General features: G+C 50.4%; 1 protein-coding gene across 5 annotated transcripts in view; it reads left to right on the plus strand.

Moving 5' to 3' along the window:
- Positions 1-19933, plus strand: part of DIP2A (disco interacting protein 2 homolog A) — an 81044-nt gene that overhangs the window by 36833 nt on the left and 24278 nt on the right. For 4 of the 5 annotated variants that reach the window (XM_045540877.1, XM_045540878.1, XM_045540880.1 and 1 more), the window contains 14 exons: positions 1761-1871; positions 3517-3640; positions 4000-4109; positions 4685-4787; positions 6738-6802; positions 6964-7057; positions 8600-8719; positions 10613-10730; positions 12488-12627; positions 14902-15038; positions 15553-15633; positions 16434-16561; positions 18780-18894; positions 19545-19746. In XM_045540877.1, the coding sequence (XP_045396833.1) occupies positions 1761-1871; positions 3517-3640; positions 4000-4109; positions 4685-4787; positions 6738-6802; positions 6964-7057; positions 8600-8719; positions 10613-10730; positions 12488-12627; positions 14902-15038; positions 15553-15633; positions 16434-16561; positions 18780-18894; positions 19545-19746 (1648 nt within the window). The remainder of the gene's footprint in view (positions 1-1760; positions 1872-3516; positions 3641-3999; positions 4110-4684; positions 4788-6737; positions 6803-6963; positions 7058-8599; positions 8720-10612; positions 10731-12487; positions 12628-14901; positions 15039-15552; positions 15634-16433; positions 16562-18779; positions 18895-19544; positions 19747-19933) is intronic. The other variant, XM_045540876.1, reaches the window with a different exon arrangement.

The raw sequence follows: 19933 nt of genomic DNA on the forward strand, positions 1-19933 counted from the left end.
AGAAAAGAAAGGAAACATGTACTTGGCTATAAAAAGGTAAAAAGTGTGAGAATGATAGTTCATGACATGTTGTGCTTTAGAATGAGTCTGTAAGATGCCCTGATTTATGTTGTGCTTCAGGGTGCACCTAAGAATCACTGATTTATTTTTCTTGAAAAACATTCTTGCAAGGGCAGAGACTTCTAGATACTCCTTGACGTGCAAGAGAATCCATGTAGTTAGGTTAATCGTAAAAAGATCAACAGGGTCACAGTGAGTGAATCAATTATCAGAGATTGGTGGCAAATTCAACTTCCTATGATATTATACTTTATAAAAATGAACACAACTGTTCATAACAAATTCTCTAAAAATATATTTTCCATACCAAACATCTAGTCTCAAGGTTATAGGTTACAGTTCTGGGTCAACCAATATAAAAAACATTTGAAGGACAGCTTTGTCCTGAAAAGCTTTGAAAAACAGACATACTTGTTAGAAACTCAACTTCCAGACCTCAAGTACAAAATGAGCTATCTTAAATTTTGTCTTGAAAGGATTATTGGTTATCCATCATTCTGTGTTCTCAAAGCCCCTGTGTTAACAGTCTACTCAGTTAAATACTATTCTGACTTATCACTTAGGATTTCAGGCACAATTATTATAATATTTTATTCCATAAATAGCTTTTGATTTAACCAGATATGGTAAGAAACAGACTGGCTGATGGGAGGAGAATAGGGCTGAAGATTCATCTCCAGTAACAGGAAGTAAAGTAGAGGCCTAAAAATTTTAAAAACAAAATATAGCAATGGAAAAGTAATACTTTAAAAATGTGAGAGTAAATAACAAAAGAAAGCTCTAAAATATTTTAAAAATGGTTGCTTTGGGGAGTGGGGAAGGGTGGAGCATGGGACTGTTGCTTTTCATTAGTACTTTTGTCATTTTAAATCTGTTTTTTAAATTTTTGATAATTAAAATATAAGATAAGTAAAGCAGAACTTATAATTTAAAGAGTGGCAGTATGGTGACCAGGTAGGACCAGGGAGCAGCAGCCGCATGGGGACAGAGGGGAGGCTCTGGGTGTCTCTGTGGAGGTCTTCCCCACCCACCACGCTTCCCTGATGCACTTAAGTCTTGAGTGAAGATCTGTCCAATTAAAACTTTGGTGTTAGGATTTTTTCTTTTGGAAACTATTATTTTAGATATAATTTGATTCTTTGTTCACTTTCTATGTTGGTAAAGGTATTTTTCACCTGGGCTAATTGAGGACAGGTGATACCAGTGTGGGTGGGAACTGGGTCTAGAGCCCACAGCCAGACACAGGCTAGATGGCCTCTAAACCCAGAAGTTTAAAATTATTTTGTTGCATGTGGAGTAAAAACTTCAACCTAAAAACTATTTATTAAAAATTACATGAATAAGGAAGTTTAAGGCCCAAGAATTAATTCCAAAATTAGGTTTTCTAAGCTAAATTTGGAAAACTACATTTTCAAATGGCTAGTAGAGAGAATTTTTAATGTTCCCAACACAAAGAAATGATAAATGTTTGAAATGATGGATATGCTAATTACTCTGATTTGACCATTACACATTGTATACATATATCAAATTTCACTTTGTACCCCATAAATATGTACAAGTACATGTCAATTTAAAATAAAATAAGTTTTTAACAAAAGAAAAAAAAAAAAGAATGTGTAATGTCTGAGAGATTCTGAATGTTGAAAAGACTCAACCATTCCTGAGTAGATTTCATGTTTTTCTTTGTACCATTGTAGGTGGCGCTCGTGTTCCCAAATAGTGACCCTGTGATGTTCATGGTTGCCTTTTACGGGTGTCTCCTGGCAGAGCTGGTTCCTGTCCCCATAGAAGTGCCATTGACAAGAAAGGTAGCAAGTCTGGGGCTCACGGCCCACACAAGCATTGTCACAGCCAGTGGTGTCTGGCTTCCCTGTCACTGTAGCTTCACTCTAGGGTGTGGGCCAACAGCAAGTGGCTGTTTGACAGAGGAGAGGAAGGTGATGGCAGGCAGGCAGGCAGGCCGGGACCGAAGAGAGAAATCAGATGCCGTTTTGTCTACACTCTCTTGTGCTGCCGGTGAGAGGGCACTTGGCACAGCTTTGCTGCAGTGAGACCGCGCTACACCTTGTTAGGTGGAGCTGTTCTAGCACCCATTTGAATTTCCCAACAGAAATGATAGGCATTCTTTCCTCTAATGAATAGAATTAGTGGTTCCATAAGATTTTATTAAACTTTTCCTGAAAGCCATATGTTTATTGATAATAATTTTCATTTCTTAGAGGTAAATTTATCATTACAGTGATATAGCTCACTGTTTTGAATAAACAGATGGAAATTCTCTTGTGTTTCTGTTCACTTCCATGACAGAAGGCAGTTTTTGTCATTGAAAAATTATTAATGTGGGGGACTTACTGATGTTCTAGGTAGCTATAACATTTTAGATCTAAAATAAGTATCAGAGTATTCAGATTATTGAAAAGATACCATTTAGGTATAGACTAAGCATGTGTTTACAAAGTTAAGAGTTTTCTGTCATTGTGTCCCAGTGTTCATGCACTTGTTACTGTGAACAGTATCCACAAATATACAGACAAAACCAGTATATCTCAAAGGGTGAGCAGGTGTTTGGATTCAGTGATATTTAGGGGAAAAAAACCTAGAGATTTGTCAAACTCATATGAAGAAAATGACAAAACTTTGCTGAGGGTCATACAAAACTGAAGACTTGGCCAGAGGAAAGCATGTATTTCAGTGTAGAAATGATTAATGTTGGCCGGGCGCGGTGGCTCACGCCTGTAATCCTAGCTCTCTGGGAGGCCGAGCCGGGTGGATCGCTTGAGGTCAGGAGTTCGAGACCAGCCTGAGCAACAGCGAGACCCCGTCTCTACTAAAAATAGAAAGAAATTATCTGGCCAACTAAAAAATATATATAGAAAAAAAAAAAAATTAGCCGGGCATGGTGGCACATGCCTGTGGTCCCAGCTACTCGGGAGGCTGAGGCAGGAGGATCGCTTAAGCCCAGGAGTCTGAGGTTGCTGTGAGCTAGGCTGACGCCATGGCACTCACTCTAGCCCGGGCAACACAGCGAGACTCTGTCTCAAAAAAAAAAAAAAAAGAAAAAAAAGAAATGATTAATGTTGTTAAAGGTCAGGCCTCCAAGATTCATTTGTAAATTTCACATGTGATTCAATAGAAATCTCAGTGCTATTATTAAAATGCTTCTAAATGTCATTTGCAAGAATAAACTTTGAGAAATTAGCCCATTATCCAGAACTTTATATTTCACCACAAAAACAAACCAAAAATGTTTTTCAAATTTAAAAATAATTGTTATGTTTTCATGAGCTATTTCTATGAATATCTCATATATACCAATAGGACTGAAATTGTTCTAGAAGTTTTATGGGGCTGGAAAAAAAAGAGCTCTGTTCTCTGCATAGCCTGGAGCCCTGAGGGCCTGGGGCTGCGGCTCCTGTGAGCACCTGTTCCCACCTGTCACCGTGTCTTCCTCAGGATGCAGGCAGCCAGCAGGTTGGGTTTCTCCTGGGCAGCTGCGGAGTCACCCTGGCCCTCACCACAGACGCTTGTCAGAAAGGCCTGCCCAAGGCACAGACCGGAGAGGTGGCAACTTTCAAAGGTGAGGCCTCCCAGGGAAAGGGCACCAGTGTTCTCATACGGTCTTGGTTGGACCGTGCCCACAGGGACGCTGTCCCAGAAAGTCAGTGATAGAGAGGCTACAGGGTCTTTACCAAAAGTGATGCCTTGTTCAAGGCCTTCCTGAATCTTGATTCTCATCGGGTTGGGTGCCTCGACCTGTGCCGTCTATTATGGTAGCCGCTGGCCAGATGTACCTTTTTACATTAAATAAAATGAAATGAGACTGAAATTTGAGCTCCTTGAACCTCAATAGCTAGTTGTGTGTTGGAGGCACAGGCTCTGTGTGTGGGAGCTGAGACCCTCTGACACTGTAGTGCTGTCCTGTCTGCCTGGTCACAGGTTGGCCGCCCCTGTCCTGGCTGGTGATTGATGGGAAGCATCTGGCCAAGCCCCCCAAGGACTGGCACCCTCTGGCCCAAGACGCAGGGTCCGGAACCGCCTACATTGAGGTAATGACCACTCCTAACTCAGGGCACAAGAAAATACACCTCACCGGTTTAGGTCTTGTTTTTTGTGACCATATAAGTTGCTGTTTTCTTTTTTAAATTTCAGGCTGAGTTCTCGTTTCATCTCTGTCCCAGAAATATAAAGTATCATATAGAACCCTACTCAGATCCTTTCAGGATTCACTCTTATCTAATTCTCCCCTAACTGGCCCCGTCGGGTACAAACAGTTGGGTGGAGCCATGGTACACCGCTGTACCACTGTTGCCCTTGGGCCCCTGTTGGGGTGAACCACAGCTTCCTCTTCATCTGAAGTGTCCTCTCACGGGCCGAGGCGTAGGGTTAGTGAAGGAGAGACACCAACCACTTCCTGTTTTTTTATTAAAGATGGGGTCTTGCTATGTTGCCCAGGCTGGCCTCAAGTGATCCTCCTGCCTCATTCTCTCGAGTAGCTGGGACTACAGGTGTGCCCCACCACACCTGGCTGTACTTGTGCTTTTTAATAGTCCATCAGCCTCCATTCTATCTGCCATGGACTCTAGAAATAACCACAAGATTTTTTTTCTTTGAAACCTTTCAGTATAAAACCAGCAAAGAAGGCAGCACGGTGGGAGTCACGGTGTCCCATGCATCCCTGCTGGCACAGTGCCGGGCTCTGACCCAGGCGTGCGGGTACTCGGAAGGTAAGGGCTCTCGGGGCGGGGGCAGTGGTCCCTCCAGCCTTGCACAGGTACCTGACATACCTGACCGTGCAGCTTGTCACTACGCCTGTCAAAACCACCCCTGGGTAGTGCCTTGCCCTCTAATCCAGGTCAGACCAGGTAAGGCCATGGGGCTATCCTGGGCATGCTCCTGGGGTCTCTGGTTGTGCTGGACTCGTGGGCATGAGGTTTCTCTTGGCAGACCCCAGGCAGCCCACCCGGTCGTCTTCGGTAAGCTCACGTGCATGCGATTTTGTGGAGCAGGGAAGCAGCATACCCCAGCTCACCTGTGCACAGGGCCAGGTCCACAGGTTGGCCCAGCGGGCTGGCCCGATCTGTGATGTGCTGAGGGGCAGGGCATTTTGTGTTTGAAAAAAGTAGAAAACACCCTTGTTTTTCTGTTACTGTTTTCTATGACTAGTTTTGACTTAAGCTGTCATGCATGTAAATATACAAGTGGAATCTTTATGATCATAGATTATCTCTTGGTATAATAAATTACACGCAGCCCTGGTTTACTGTTAAATATCAGATATTTAAAAATATTTTTAAATTAAATTTAAAATATTATTTCAAATTGATAAATAATAATTATATATATTGTACCCAATTATTTTGTGAGAATGTGAGAAATTTTTAAAACTATAAAAATGTACTTGTAGTTTTTTTACATTACAATACTAAACTGAACAAAACTAGGAAGTGAAATTGAATGGTGTGTTAGCGGTAGCTTGAGGGCACAGCTAGAGATTTTAGTGGAGATTTGCAAAATGATTTTAGATATTTTTAAGGGCTTCAATATTTTAAAAAGTTAGATCCATCAGATCAAGTCCCATGGTTTTCTTTTCCTTCAGCCCGGTGCTAATCTCACGTACATCCCCTGTGCACTGGGTTCTCACGCCAGCAGAGGAGTTCAGTGTATCGTCGTTCATGGTGCAGCAGCAGTTCCTGGCACACCAGTCAGACCCTCCTGTTCACCTCGGGTCTCTGCCAGGGCTGTGGCTGGGGCCTGCAGTGGCTGCTGGGGAGAGGCCAGTCTGCCCCCACCCCGGGCTCTGTCCTCACTGCAAGTAAAGGGCTGTGATGGGAACCCTCGGGGCCCAGTCCACTCCAGCCCCCAGGACGTATCTACTGCACACCTCTCGATGAGAAAACAGGAGAAGGGGAGTGACTTTCTGAAGGGTGACACGAGCCTCCAGCCCTTACAGAGGGAAGAGGCCAGGTCCCGGCCCCTAGGAGTGAGGATTAGCGGGGCCTGGGTATAAAGCTGAGAAGTAGGAATACCCATGACAGTTTCTCACCCCCACCTCCGGTTCTGAAGAGAACATCCACTGGGAACATCTGATGGAAGTATGTGGTGACACCTTCACCCCTTACAAGTGTGTGGTATTCCCCACCCTTCAGATTAGCGACCAGCACACTCCCCTATTTCAGTCCAGCATTGTGTGACCTTCTATTTTATGTGTTCCCAGTACTCTGAATAACTGATTAATGATTGATTAATTGGTGCCTGGTATTTGGAAATGCTTATCTGTTCCTTAAAACTATTATGTGTCATGAGGCGGGCGGATTGTTTGAGCTCAGGAGTTCGAGACCAGCCTGAGCAAGAGCGAGACCCCATCTCTACTAAAAATAGAAAGAAATTATATGGACAACTAAAAATATATATAAAAAAACTAGCCGGGCATGGTGGCACATGCCTGTAGTCCCAGGAGGCTGAGGCAGGAGGATCGCTTGAGCCCAGGAGTTTGAGGTTGCTGTGAGCTAGGCTGACACCCCAGCACTCTAGCCCCGGCAACAGAGTGAGACTCTGTCTCAAAAAAAAAAAAAAAACTATTACGTGTCCATGATGTACTCAGAATTTCTCTAGAACATGCACAGGGCTTTTGGGGAGGGCTGTTCAGCAATTTAACCTTCTTTGTCCACTTTCAGCTGAAACATTAACAAATGTGCTGGATTTCAAAAGAGATGCTGGTCTCTGGCATGGAGTGTTAACAGTGAGTGTTGTTTGCTAATCACTAATTGTTGGAACAAGGCATTGCTAATGTGTGACACCCAAGCCTGTGCCTGAGTATTGCTGTGAGAGGACACTGGGGTTTTTGCTTTTTCTGGTGTGACTCAGTCCTGCTTGCCCTGAGTGGGTCCGTTTCTCGCACAGAGTGTCCTGAACAGGATGCATGTGGTCAGCATCCCCTACGCACTGATGAAAGTCAACCCACTCTCCTGGATTCAGAAAGTGTGTTCCTATAAAGGTAACAAATGCCACTATCACTCCACTCACCCTCCTTTAGAGAACTCTCTTTGAAATGATCTTTGATGAGTAAGAAAAAATAAAGCTGGCATGTGGAACTGCGGATGTGGGCTCTGGAGCCCTGGGGCATCCACCTTCATCCTGCCTGGGAGTGGGGATGTTCGAGGTCCTGGCCGGGGTTGGGGTGGGGGTGTTCGAGGTCCTGGCTGGGGTTGGGGTGGGGATGTTGGAGGGGCTGGGGGTGGGGGTTTTGGAGGACCTGGCCGGGGTTGGGGTGGGGGCATTGGAGGACCTGGCCGGGCTTGGGGTGGGGGTGTTAGAGGACCTGGCCGGGGTTGGGGTGGGGGTGTTGGAGGTCCTGGCCGGGCTTGGGGTGGGGGTGTTAGAGGACCTGGCCGGGCTTGGGGTGGGGGTGTTAGAGGACCTGGCCAGGGTTGGGGTGGGGGTGTTGGAGGTCCTGGCCGGGGTTGGGGTGGGGGTGAGGGTGTTCGAGGTCCTGCCAGCTGTCAGGGGCCTGATGCAGTCTAGGACAGATGAGGAAAGATGGGGCCACCTGGTGGATTCCAGGCCCTGCTCCCTCACCCTGGGAGGGAGCCCCCAGCTATACCGTGTGGAGCTCAGCAGCCCCTTCCTCAGCCCCTGAGGGACTGGCTTGCCCTGGGCTGCCCTGCGACTTGCTCTACCTGCTGGGTAGTGTGCGCTCTGGGCGGGTCTTCAGAGCTACCTGGAGTTGGCACCTGTCTCTGTTTATCCTGTTTTATGGAGGAAACTGAAGCCGGGTGTGGGGGATTTACCTAGCACCACCGGCTAGTCAGCACATAGCTGGGACTGAGGGCCAAGTCTGTCTATTCAAGGCCTGGAGTCTTCCCACCGTACAGTGCCACGGCTTCCGGCACACAGCAGGCCAGGACGTGGCTGCCTCGTTATACCAGTGCCAGCGACTCAGGGAGGGACAACATGAGACAGAGCAGGCAGATGTGAAAAGAGCAGTACAGAACTTCTGGGGGGAAAGTTAATGTTGAAATGGATCTGAGGCTCATTCCTGTGATCACAGCTCTCTGGGAGGCTGAGGCAGGAGGACTGCCTGAGGTCAGGAGTTCGAGACCAGCCTGAGCAAGAGTGAGACCTTGTCTCTACTAAAAGTAGAAAAAAAGAAATGAGCTGGGCATCATGGCGTGTGCCTGCCCTCCCAGCTACTGAGGAGGCTGAGGCAGGAGGATCCCTTGAGCCCAGGAGTTTGAGGTTGCTGTGAGCTGCAATGATGCCACGGCACTCTAGCCAGGGCAACAGAGCGAGACTTTGTCTCCAAAAAAAAAGAAAAGAAATGGTTCTCAGTTTATTGTCTAAATTATACCTCAAAGTTGACTTTTAAGGCTTGGGAGTAGGTTAGACTGTGTGGGAGAGAGAGCCTGGAAGGTAAGTCTCGTGTCTCCTTCGTGCGTGTGCACCTCGTGTGGGATGAGGGAAGCGCATGTCTGGAAGAGCGTGTGGGTGCCGGCCCTTGTTCTGAAGCTGGGACGTCTGTGCCACCCTCTCTCCGCAGCCCGGGCTGCACTGGTGAAGTCCCGAGATATGCATTGGTCTCTCCTAGCCCAGAGAGGTCAGAGGGACGTCAGCCTCAGCTCGCTGCGCATGCTGATTGTGGCCGATGGCGCTAACCCATGTGAGTACACCCACGGGGCTGAGGGCACGGCCTGCATGGTGTCCCCCCTGCAAACCTGGGCTCACCAGGTGGGCCAGGCAACCTGCTGAAATAGAACAAGTTGAGGAGCAAAATGGAGGCGTTTCCACTGCTGGTGTTACATGGGATGCAAACGTCCTGTAACGTTCTGTTACGTAGAACCTGTTGTGGGTGACTCTCTGGCATATCTCGTGAGTGTTTAGTCAGGCACTACATTTAAAAGCAGTTTATCATAGTTGACAAAAGGTCCACAGCTTAATGAGTCACCTTTCCTGAGAATTCAGGGTCCCTGCTTCTCTCTGGGCTCCGTCCCAAGCTTCCTGCCTCTGTCCTCGTGCCTCCACCTCTCTGGCTTCTGGCCACGGCCATTCCTCCTACGTGTGCCTGGGCGGCCCCTGCGTCCTCCCACAGGGAGCTCCCCAGGGCTGCGGCCTGAGCACCGGCCCCCAGCCTGCACGCAGCGGTCTGGGTGTAGCTGCCTGTGTGGAGGCTGCAAATGTGGGCTCTTGGGGCCAGGACTGCCCGGGGCCGGCTCCGTATCCTGCGGGCCTCGGTGACGTGCTGAGCAGGGGCTTCCTTGCACGTGACCAGGTAGCAGGAGTTGTCTTGTTGAGCCCATGTTGCAGTTTGTGCCTTGGAAACCGCCCTGGACCAGAAGCTGGCCTTTCATCTTATCTCCTCCCCAGTGTGGCCAGCCCGTGCGTCTCTGTGCACCCCACCTCTCATGAGGGCGCCCCACCTTCCAGCACCTCTGGAGGTTCTCATTGCCTTTGTCTGCACCTGCGTGCGCAGGGCCTGCCTGTGAGCCCTGCGGCGCTGCTCATGCCTCTGCAGCCCCAGCCTTGCCCCCGCCACTGTCACTCCTCCTAGTTGCTCAGCGGCCCTGGCCGTCTGCTCGCCCACTTGGCTGTGGCCCCTGCAGTGGGGTCAGAGCGTGCAGCCCCTCCTGGCTTTCCCCTCCCAGCAGCTCTCCCTCATGGCTGCACCCCGCAGAGATCTTGGCCTTGTGGTCCACACGGCTTCCCCACCACTGGCTGCTGTGTAGCACCAGTGCATCCCTCATAGCACTGAACAGTCTGTGGCTGTCTTGGTTCCATAAAAGACACCCTCTCACCTGAAAAGCACAAAGTCTGAGGGCCCCCTTCTTTTGGGGGGAATGGGAGGTTGATGGAGAAACCCGGGTCCCCGTGGGCACAGGGCTGTGCTGAGTCCCAAGCGTGCAGAGCCTCCTTGGAGCTGAGGCTACACGTCTGCAGGGCTGACTGCTGAGGCCTGCCACCCCTGGCTATGACAGGTGCCTCCTCAGGGGAGGGGATGTCGGGAGAAGTGGGGCAGCTGGGGCCAGAACACAGAGGCGGCAGCCAGTGGTGCAGACGATGCAGCTCCGAGGCCACTTCCAGGAGCTGGCGCTCACTGTGCCATGGGGCATGCCCTGACCTGGCCTTGGTGGGACGTGGAAGCTTCGGCTCCTTGCACGTTCCTGGGTCCCTTAGCAGACTCTGCTGCCTCCAGGCTGTGAAGCACAGGAGGATGTTCCCACTGGCCGGGTCCAGGAGGAAGCAGGGGAGGGCAGGGCCAGTGATGAGTTGAACCTCAGTAACAAACACAGGATTAAATTTCCAGTGTCTGATTTGTGAGTGATTTGAAAATATGTCACGTGTGTTTCGTGGAAACAGCCTCAGCCTCCCCATGTTGTAGCAGAAATCTCCCATTAGGATGGGGGTTGGGTCTACGTGTGCAGCCCCCAGGCCCGTGGCCTGTGCTTTTGGGTGCCAGCGACTGCCCTCCCCACCCCCACCACCCCCATGCCCCACGGCCGCTCCAGTTGCCCCTGGCACTCACTCGCCCCTGGGACTCCACTCTTGTTGCCTCAAGCAGGGTCGATATCCTCCTGCGATGCCTTCCTCAACGTCTTCCAGTCCCGAGGTCTGAGGCCGGAGGTCATCTGTCCCTGTGCCAGCTCTCCCGAGGCGCTGACAGTTGCCATCCGCAGGTAACCTCATTCCTGTCGTCCTGCGAGTGTGTAATTTAGTCGCCCGCTTACAGCTGAGTCGCCTGTGGCGCCAACCTTGGCTAGTCTGTTTCTGCCCAGCAGGAAGCCTGAAGCAGCAGCGCCTGCACTGTGCCAGGGCCCCCTCGTGGTCGTGCAGCGCCCCCCCAGGCGGCTTGCCAGCCTGCGTTTCTGCTGGGAGTTGGGTGGCGGCTCCCTCGGCCATACTCTGGATTCTTGCAGTTATGTCGACTTGTTTTCCTAAGTGCTGCTTCCCAGATTACGGAGGCCTGGTCGTCTCATCCTTAGCCATAGTAAACATTGTAACCCATTGTAACTAGTCCTCATCCCAAGGCAGGTGCCTGTGGGCCATGGAGTCTGTCCGCAGGGAGCTGCGACCTGCCTGAAGCAGCACCAGCCTGGTGCTCAGCACCCAGCACCCCTCCCTGAGAAGGCCTCCCTGCTGCTGAGGCTGTGTTTTCCCAGTGTCACCCCGTCCAACCTGCAGGGTGGTGGTGAGAGGCCTGGAGACTGCCCTGAGCTGTCCTCGTATGTGGGTACTGAGCTGTCCTCGTATGTGGGCACTGGGCTCGGGGTCTTTCCTGTGTGCTTTCGGCCGCCATGTTGCACCTTGGGCCATGGCCGGGGCCCCTTGATTCACTCTGCCTCCCCTGCTCTCCTCTCCCTCCCTCCCCTGCCTTCAGCACCATCGTGGGTGCAGGTCAGTGTACTTACAGTTGGGGCACCTTCTGTGCTAAGTTCCTACCCTCAACTCAATCATTACAATCTCCACAATCTCCATTGTAGTCTTGTATGATATTCATATATATCCATTAGCTCATAAATAGCGTCTGTTTACATATATGCAGGTATTAAGTACCCTAAATTTTTTATGACAACATTAAAAATAATGCCTCTGTCCCTCACAAACTATAAATTATTCTTCATTCCCTTGTTCTATTCCCTTGTTTTGCTTGACAGTGTAATTTTTTCTGTTGTCAAGGCTGGTCTTGAACTGGCCTCAAGTGATCCTCCTCCCTTGGCCTCCCAAAGTGCTGGGATTACAGGCATGAGCCACTGCACCCAGCCTTCAACAATATAATTTTTTCTTGCTGGAGAAAATACTGACCTTTGCTGTTCAGTGTTCTGGTTACTATTGCTGCATAACAAATCACTCCCAAATTCAGTGGCTTAAAAACAGCAACAGTCATTTCACTATCTCTCACGTGCTGTCGGCCAGGAGTTTGGGAGGGGCTCCGCCAGTCTGGTGTGCAGTGAGGTGGTGTCTGAGCGGGAGCCGTGGGGGCTGAGGCTGCTCCAGCTCGGAATGTACACAGTCCAGGCTGCCCCTGGCCTCTCTGAGTGGGGCACAGGGGCTGGTCTGGGCTTCCGTGCAGCATGGTGGCCCCAACACAGTCACTCTGCTCACCTGGCTGCCCAGGGCTGCAGGCGGGTGTCCCAAGACAACCAGGTGGAAGCTGAGTCACCTTTCATGACCTGCCTTGGAATTCACATAGTGTCACTGACTCTGTAGTCACAGGCCACCTCCAGATGAGAGGAGTGTTGGGGTCACATTGCAGAGGGGCCCATGGTGTGGACACATTGTCTCAGCATCTTTAGGATGTGCAGTTCCCACAGGCTATCACACGGAGCAGTGGCTTTGGGGCAGAGTCGTACCCCAGGCAAGGAGGCCATTGGTCCCCTCTCCTCTGGAATTGTGTCCCCTCCCCTGTTAACTGGGTGGTGGTTTTGTTTTCTAGGCCACCTGATCTGGGAGGGCCTCCTCCAAGAAAAGCCATCCTGTCCATGAACGGTCTGAGTTACGGCGTGATCAGAGTTGATACCGAGGAAAAGTTGTCAGTCCTTACTGTTCAGGACGTTGGTCAAGTGATGCCTGGAGGTAAGGGCCAGAGTGTTTGTCCGGTGACCCACAGCATAGCAAAGAGGGTCAGAGACGCTCCGGGCTTTGTGCTGGTGCTCTAGAAGCAAACAAATAAGTAAAAGCTTTCTCAAAAATGTTTTTCAGTGTAAATTGGGGTTTTAATTTGTAGAATATTTTTTCAGTGTTTTCCTCCCTTTTTATTAAGTTTAAGGATAGACTAAAATATAAGGATGTGTGTATGGCCTGTGAAGCCGACTCTCGGTTCTCTGATGCTGGGGAGATGTGACAGTAGCTCACTGCGCTCCGGGCACAGCCTTCCTGCTTCCACAGGCGTGACCCACAGCAACCCCGTGAAGCGGGCATCCGTGAGGGACATGATGAATAGTTTGGCAATTAGGTCGTCTCAGTAGTTGTAGAAAGTACATGCTGTGGTAGGAGTGCAGCGTAGAAGCTTCCCTTCCATTTCTGTGGGTTTTAGACAGGCCCTGGGGGGACCCTCCGCAGAAGTCGGCCCCGTGGGCCTGAGCATCACATTAGGTGCTGGGCGTTTTCCTTGCCAGCCCTGTGGCGGTGCAGTGAGGAGAGGGTGACGGGGCAGTCTCCATGTAGGTGCGAGCCCTGAGGACGGGAGGCCTTGGTGACAGCGTGGTAGGCTGCTCTCACGTGGTCTACAGCTGCTCCGGCTTTCCTTCCTTCCCATGGCAGCCTTTCTGGGCAGCTGTTTTGTCCCTTCCTGGTGACTGGAGGCAGGCCCCATCTCAGTGCAGTCACCCTGTTCCCAGTGCCGGCCTGGCCACGCCGTAGGTTGCCCGCACCACGTGGCCCTTGTGTCTGCAGCTCTGCCTCCCACGGGTGGCTGTGGGCAACTTGGGGGCTGTGCTGGGGGCTCCAGGGTGGCATCCCGGACAGCCCCTAACCTAGAGATGGGGCCAGGTGGTGCCTGGTCCTTGTGTGTGCACGGAAGTTGGGGCCCTTGAACAAGACTGGAGGTTTTTTTTCATTGCGTGGTGCTAAAAGTTGATGAAAAAAATAAAATAAGGACTGGAGGTTTTAAACTTTTATTTCTAGATCCACTTTTTATTAATATGAATTATATCATTTCCTCCTATACTTCTACCCAGAGATGAAATCATCAGTCTTGGAGAATGCTTGAACCTGTGGGTTAAACATTTTTACAAACAGTGATGAATGGAGTCTTACTTATTTTTATTGTGGGGAAAGTACAGGTAACGCTAATGAAATCAGTGAAAAATTGTAGGAGTGTTCGTAGTGGTGCCATCTTCTTTTATTGGTAAAACGAGGATTAGAACAGGACAGGACACGCATTCATTGCTCCCCCAGGCGTGTGCACATGTGGCGCTCCCGTGGGCGGGCCTCTGTTGTCCGTGACCCTCCGCAGCCCCGGCGGTGCTCCTGGCTGGAGGAGTGGCCAGCACGGTGAACCCTGATGGCATCTTGTCTTCAACATTGGCACCACCTTCCTCTGCACTGGCCACATGGTGTGTGTGTTTACCACAGCATCAAGGGGATTTTTGGTGAATTGTGCCTTTTTGTGATCTTAAATCCGTCCCTGTGCTCGCCTGTGAGCGTCTGTGAGGTGCTGAAGGCTGCCTGGACGTGAGGCGCAGATACGTAGCAGCCTCCACGCAGCGAGCACCGCAGCGCTCCTTCTGCAGCATCCTTTATCTGATTTGTGCGAATGGAAACAAAGGCCGGATTGTTCTCCGTGTTCTTCTGGCTCACTGTCTCTGGAGATGAGCGTATATTAGGAAAAACCCAGGAGGCATAGCAGGACAGTTCCCAGCTGACCCATGGGTCGACTGGTCCCTGAGTACCCAAATTTCATTGAGTGAGCACTGCACATTCAAGTGTGTGTCTCATGCTTTTGTGTGAGGCTGTTTCCGGAAGCCTCTCTGCTGGGGCCAGGGCTGGGAGCAAAACAGGTGGTGATCCCAGGTGCGAGGTCGGACCGCACCCACACCCACGTGGATTGGAAGGTGATGCCACACATTGCATATCTGAGAGGGAAGGTTTTGTCAGCTTGGTTATTACGTGAAGGATACATTGTATTTTTAATCACTTCACATTGGTTATAAAAGTATTATATATAAAATATAAAGGCTTTTGACCAGGTAGTGTATTTTCCATGTCATAACACTACTTATGAGAACATACTGCTTGTATGATGTCCTGTTTCCGTAACGGCAAATACAGCAGCAAGTAGATCTTTGTGAATGGGCCACTTAAGTGTATCCTTTGTTTATGATTCTGAGGATTTTTTCCTCTTTTCAGCCAGCATATGTGTTGTGAAGGTGGACGGTGCCCCTTATCTTTGTAAAACGGATGAGATTGGAGAAATATGTGTCAGTTCCAGCGCAACCGGAACAGCCTACTACGGCTTGCTTGGAATCACCAAGAACGTGTTTGAGGTTTGTACTTTTTCTGACTCTCACATTGAAATTAAGCCCCCTGAGCACTGATGAGCCCCCGGTGTGCAGGGTGCTGTGCGGGGAGCAGGGTCTCCGTGCAGGCCTCCAGAAGCTGTGGCAGCGCAGCCGTGCACCTCCACTCGCTCCCGTGCACCCGGAGTGGGGCGGGGCCCGTGCTGCCAGCCAGCGTGCGCCCTGCAGTCCTGCATGGGAGAAGGGCGTGTGGGTGTCACCTGGTGACTTGGCCCACAGGAAGGCACTCAAGGCAGCCCTGGGGAAGTAGCCCTTTGCTGCGTTTGCTTGTGGTGGTGCTAGCAAGGCCAGGCACTGGGAATGCAGAGCTGAAGGATGCGGTGTCCTGCCTCGCTCAGGAGCTTGCAGAACAGCTGTCAAAGGCAGCAGCCTGGGGAAGGCTGGGCTGGGCGTGCGAGCCCAGAGCCTCCGGCCCTTCCTCAGAAACAATGGGTTGACCATCTGCAGCCTGATGCCCGCTCCACCTACCCCCATTCTACAGACTGTTCCGGTCACCGCAGGAGGGGTGCCCGTCTCCGACAGGCCTTTCACCAGGACGGGGCTGCTGGGCTTCATCGGGCCTGTGAGTATGCCCTTTTGCACCACAGCGGGCAGCTGGGGGGCCGAGGGGCGTGGATAAGGGACGCCTTATTGCCGTCAGGCCATCCCTGACCTCCCTGCCCAGCCCTCCCCAGTGTGCAGGGCCGTCCACACTGGTGGACCAGCCACAGACCCACACACAGGTCCTCAGTGGCGTCCTCGGGGTGGATGACAACGTTTTGTTCTTTATGTGGGGTGCCAGGTACTTGGGTATTCACTATAACATTCTTTACCATTTTGAATATCTAAAACATTTTAAAACAAATACTTCTATTTGTAACATCTTGGCCCTAGTGGCTCTCAACTGGGAGATCTTATCCTCCACCTCCCCAGGGGAAAACATTTTTGGTTGTCACAACTCAGGGGAGGGGAGTGCTACTGGCATCTGGTGGGCACCTGGGGGCTGGGGGTGCTGCTCTCCGCCTGGCAGTGCCCAGGACAGCACCTGCCAGGGGGTCAGCAGCGCAGCATTCCTGACACGTGCCTCGGCCCAGGAGTTCTTGGAGTCCTTTACAAACCCCACCCACAACTTGAGGCGCATCTCTGAGCCTTTCTCGTGCTGACGACCTCCCTGGCGGCCCCTCTGCAGCCACCCTTCTTCCCACACAGCCTGCCCACGCCCACCCTGGGTGAGGCTTCTTGCTGGGTGTATGTTGCTCATTCGGCTTCTGTTTGTGGAGTACTCAACGTTCCTGTGCTGTCAGCTCCTTGCAGTGGGGCCGGAGCTGCAGTGCCAGCGCCTGCCCTCCTGGGCCGAGCGCTGACCAACACCCTTGCCCTCAGGATAACCTGGTCTTCGTGGTGGGCAAGCTGGATGGGCTGATGGTTGTTGGAGTTCGCAGGCATAACGCGGATGACGTCGTGGCCACCGCACTGGCCGTGGAGCCCATGAAGTTTGTCTACAGAGGCAGGTGATGCGCTGCGGGTCCCTGTGCTATGGGTTTTAGATTCCTTCTCCACTGAAAGTTTGAGAAGTCTGTCTACAGTGGAAGGAAAGCACAGTAAATTTGAACTCGAAGAACCTAGAAAAAATATTTGCAGCAATGATACCAGAGTTAATGTCCGCCCTGTCCAAAGAGTTCATTCAGGTCAGACGGGGGCTCACGCCTGTAGTCCCAGCTACTCAGGAGGCTGAGGCAGGAGGATCGCTTGAGCCCAGGAGTTTGAGGTTGCTGTGAGCTATGATGATGCCACTGCACTCCAGCTTGGGTGACATGGCGAGACCTTGTCTCAAAAAAAAAAAAAAAAAAGCTACCAAAAAACAGTTCTTTAAGAAAATAAGGTTCAAATGCATAATTGGGCAAAGGATCCAGGGGAATTCTGGATGAACCACAGAGGGGAAATGGGAGCAGTGACAGAGGAGAAACGGGTCCAGGCTCCTGATAACCATAGAAGTACAGATTAAAACAGAGAAGTACTGTTGCCTCTATGAAATCACCAAAGGCTGATTCTTTGTTCTACTAAGGTTCAGCAAAACATGCATAATACCCTACCTTGCTGCTAGAATAAAAACCAGTTAAACTTTCCTGCATGTGTTAAGCAAGGATCGTAGAGTTTCTCATTTCCTTTGAGCGAAGAAACGAACCTCTGGGCCTGTGCCACACGGCACAGCAGCCAGGAGGGGGTTCTGTCCCTCCTCCTGCTCCTGAGCACTGTGGACAAGCAATCTCTTCTAATTGGTCCGCTCAGCCCCCTTTTTAAATTTTATTCATCTTAAAGGGGTGCTTGTTACTCAAATTAGGGTACCTGTGAGGCAGGTCACCCTGGGCTGCTGGCCCCCCAGGGCAGTCTTGAAGAAAAACCCCAGAGGGTGGGTGGCAGGGACATGAGATACCCTCTTAGGGAGACCAGCAGGCAGGCTGTGTGCCTGTGCGCACATGTGTGTGTGCCTGTGCGTGTGTGTGTGTGTGGGTGTGCAGAGAAAACGTGACCACAGCCTGGGGCCAAGAGTATTAGCATCATGAAGTAAGATGAAGAAGTCCTATCAAAGTAATTGTTTAAACAAGGAACACAACAGATGGGATAACAGAATGGATATAGCTAGAGAACAAATTGAGAAGGTGGAAAGTCTGACTAAGGAACTACTCCAGAAATAAGGACACAGGAACCTCAGAGAACGAGTTGAGAAATGGGAGAAGGGGCCATCCACACAGCAGATGCAGGGGCGAGGGGGAGAGTCTGAGGAAGCAGGAGACGAAGTTCTCTGCTGGGGGACAGGTCCACCGAGGGCCCCGTGGCATGTCAAGTTCATCGACATTCTCACCGAGCACCACAGAACAGCCACGCAGAACGCATCAGACTGCGCCACAGTGGAGCTGTGCGGGATGACAGTGCAGAATTCAGTTTTATATTCACCTAAATAGTGCAGTAATAAAAAGTATTCTCAGGCATATATGTATCAGAAGTTCTGTCACAAAAAGATCCATATTGAAAACACTTTTGGTCAAAGTACTAAAAGAAATAAATTCAGGAAGAGCTCTGAGATACATGAAAGTAAAGAAAACTCAATAGTGGTAGAAGTCTGTTGTTTAAAGCATGTGCATGTGTGTACACCAGCCAAAGGAGAGAGCAAGAGAAGGTGTGTCCACGATGGCCACGCTGACCTGACAGCTTAGCTGGGGAGACCGGCTTGTTTTGTAAGGGAGGGGTAGAGAGGTCAACTCGAAGTCTAAAAGAAGAAAAAGGCAACACAGAAAGAAGAACATGTAGAAATTCTTAAAGCAAGATGGTAGAAACAAGTCCAAGTAGACCAGTCACAATAAATAGGAATAGATCAACTATAGTGAGGGATTTAACCTGTTGAATTAAAAAATATAATTAATAAAACTATTAGACAAAGATTAGTGCACAAAGAAGTATATGGCATATATTAACATCAGATTAAGGAAACTTTAACAGAACATTCTTTTAACAATGTGTGCCTGGCTGTTTGCTTTGCATCGAAGTGCCCTCCGTTTTTGTGAATTGAAACTTCCTGCGGCCACACTCAGAGGGTAGAACGACTGGTTACTTGTGGGGCAAGCAGCCCCCTTTGTTAGACTGAATTCTAAATATTAGGACAGCCTGCCGAGGCGTCTGTGTCTTGTTCGGCCTCTTGCCACGTGGCCTTTCCCGCGTCTCCTCCCTCAGGATCGCCGTGTTCTCCGTGACCGTGCTGCACGACGACCGCATCGTCCTGGTGGCAGAGCAGCGGCCTGATGCCTCGGAAGAGGACAGCTTCCAGTGGATGAGCCGCGTCCTGCAGGTGGGCACCCAGGGACAGCCTGCAGTGCCCCGTCCCTCTGAGTGCAGAGTGCTGTGCCTGCTCCCCCCGCCTCCCTGTCTCCAGCTTGTTTTATTTTTACTTTAATTTTTTAAATTGTAAATTGATAAATTATAGTTGTATATATTTATGGGGTACAAAGTGATGTTATGATTTATGAACACAACGTGGAATAATTAAATCTAATGTAACCATCACCTCAAATACTTATTTTTGGTGGTGACAACATTTGAAATTTACTTTTAGTACAATGCATTTTTATTTACTATATGCATCAGTCTGTCCAGTGTATCTCAAAGGGAAAAAGGAAACCCTAGTCCTCCTGTCTAATTGAGGCTTCGGACCTTTAACCATCATCTCCCCAGCGCCCCCACCCACCAGTAACCACGTTTACTCTCTGGGCACAGATCGATGTATGTGTGTGCACAGACTTGGTGTGTGTGTCTCTCCTTTCTGCGTTAAATGGTAGGAAACTGTGTGCACTCCTCTTCCTCTTGTTTCCTCATTTAACATAATGTCAGAGGTCACTCCGTCTCCCAGAGTGACGTCAGTGCCTCCCCCAGGGTGGTGCTTCCTAGTGTCTCGCCAGCCTCACATGGTGGCAGGTGCTCAGCAGGGTCCTTCCCTTCCAGGCCATCGACAGCATCCACCAGGTGGGCGTGTACTGTCTTGCTCTGGTTCCTGCCAACACCTTGCCCAAGGCTCCTCTCGGAGGGATTCACATTTCTGAGACCAAACAGCGCTTTCTGGAAGGGACGCTGCACCCGTGTAATGTGCTGATGTGCCCACACACCTGTGTTACCAACCTTCCCAAACCTCGTCAGAAACAACCAGGTTAGTCTCTCCAGCCATAAAACGGAGAGTAACTGTGAGGTTGGTCAGGCTGCCGCCCGTCAGCCCCACAGCAGCAACTGCCCGTGCCTTCAGGGCTGGGTGGGAACTGGAGCCAGTGTGCCCACCAGACTGGCTGCTGCCTCCTGCCCTCCTGGAACCAACTGAGCCACCGATGAGAGAACTTCAC

The sequence above is a fragment of the Lemur catta genome, chromosome 1 (genome assembly GCF_020740605.2).
Source record: "Lemur catta isolate mLemCat1 chromosome 1, mLemCat1.pri, whole genome shotgun sequence".
Classification (NCBI taxonomy): domain Eukaryota; kingdom Metazoa; phylum Chordata; class Mammalia; order Primates; family Lemuridae; genus Lemur; species Lemur catta.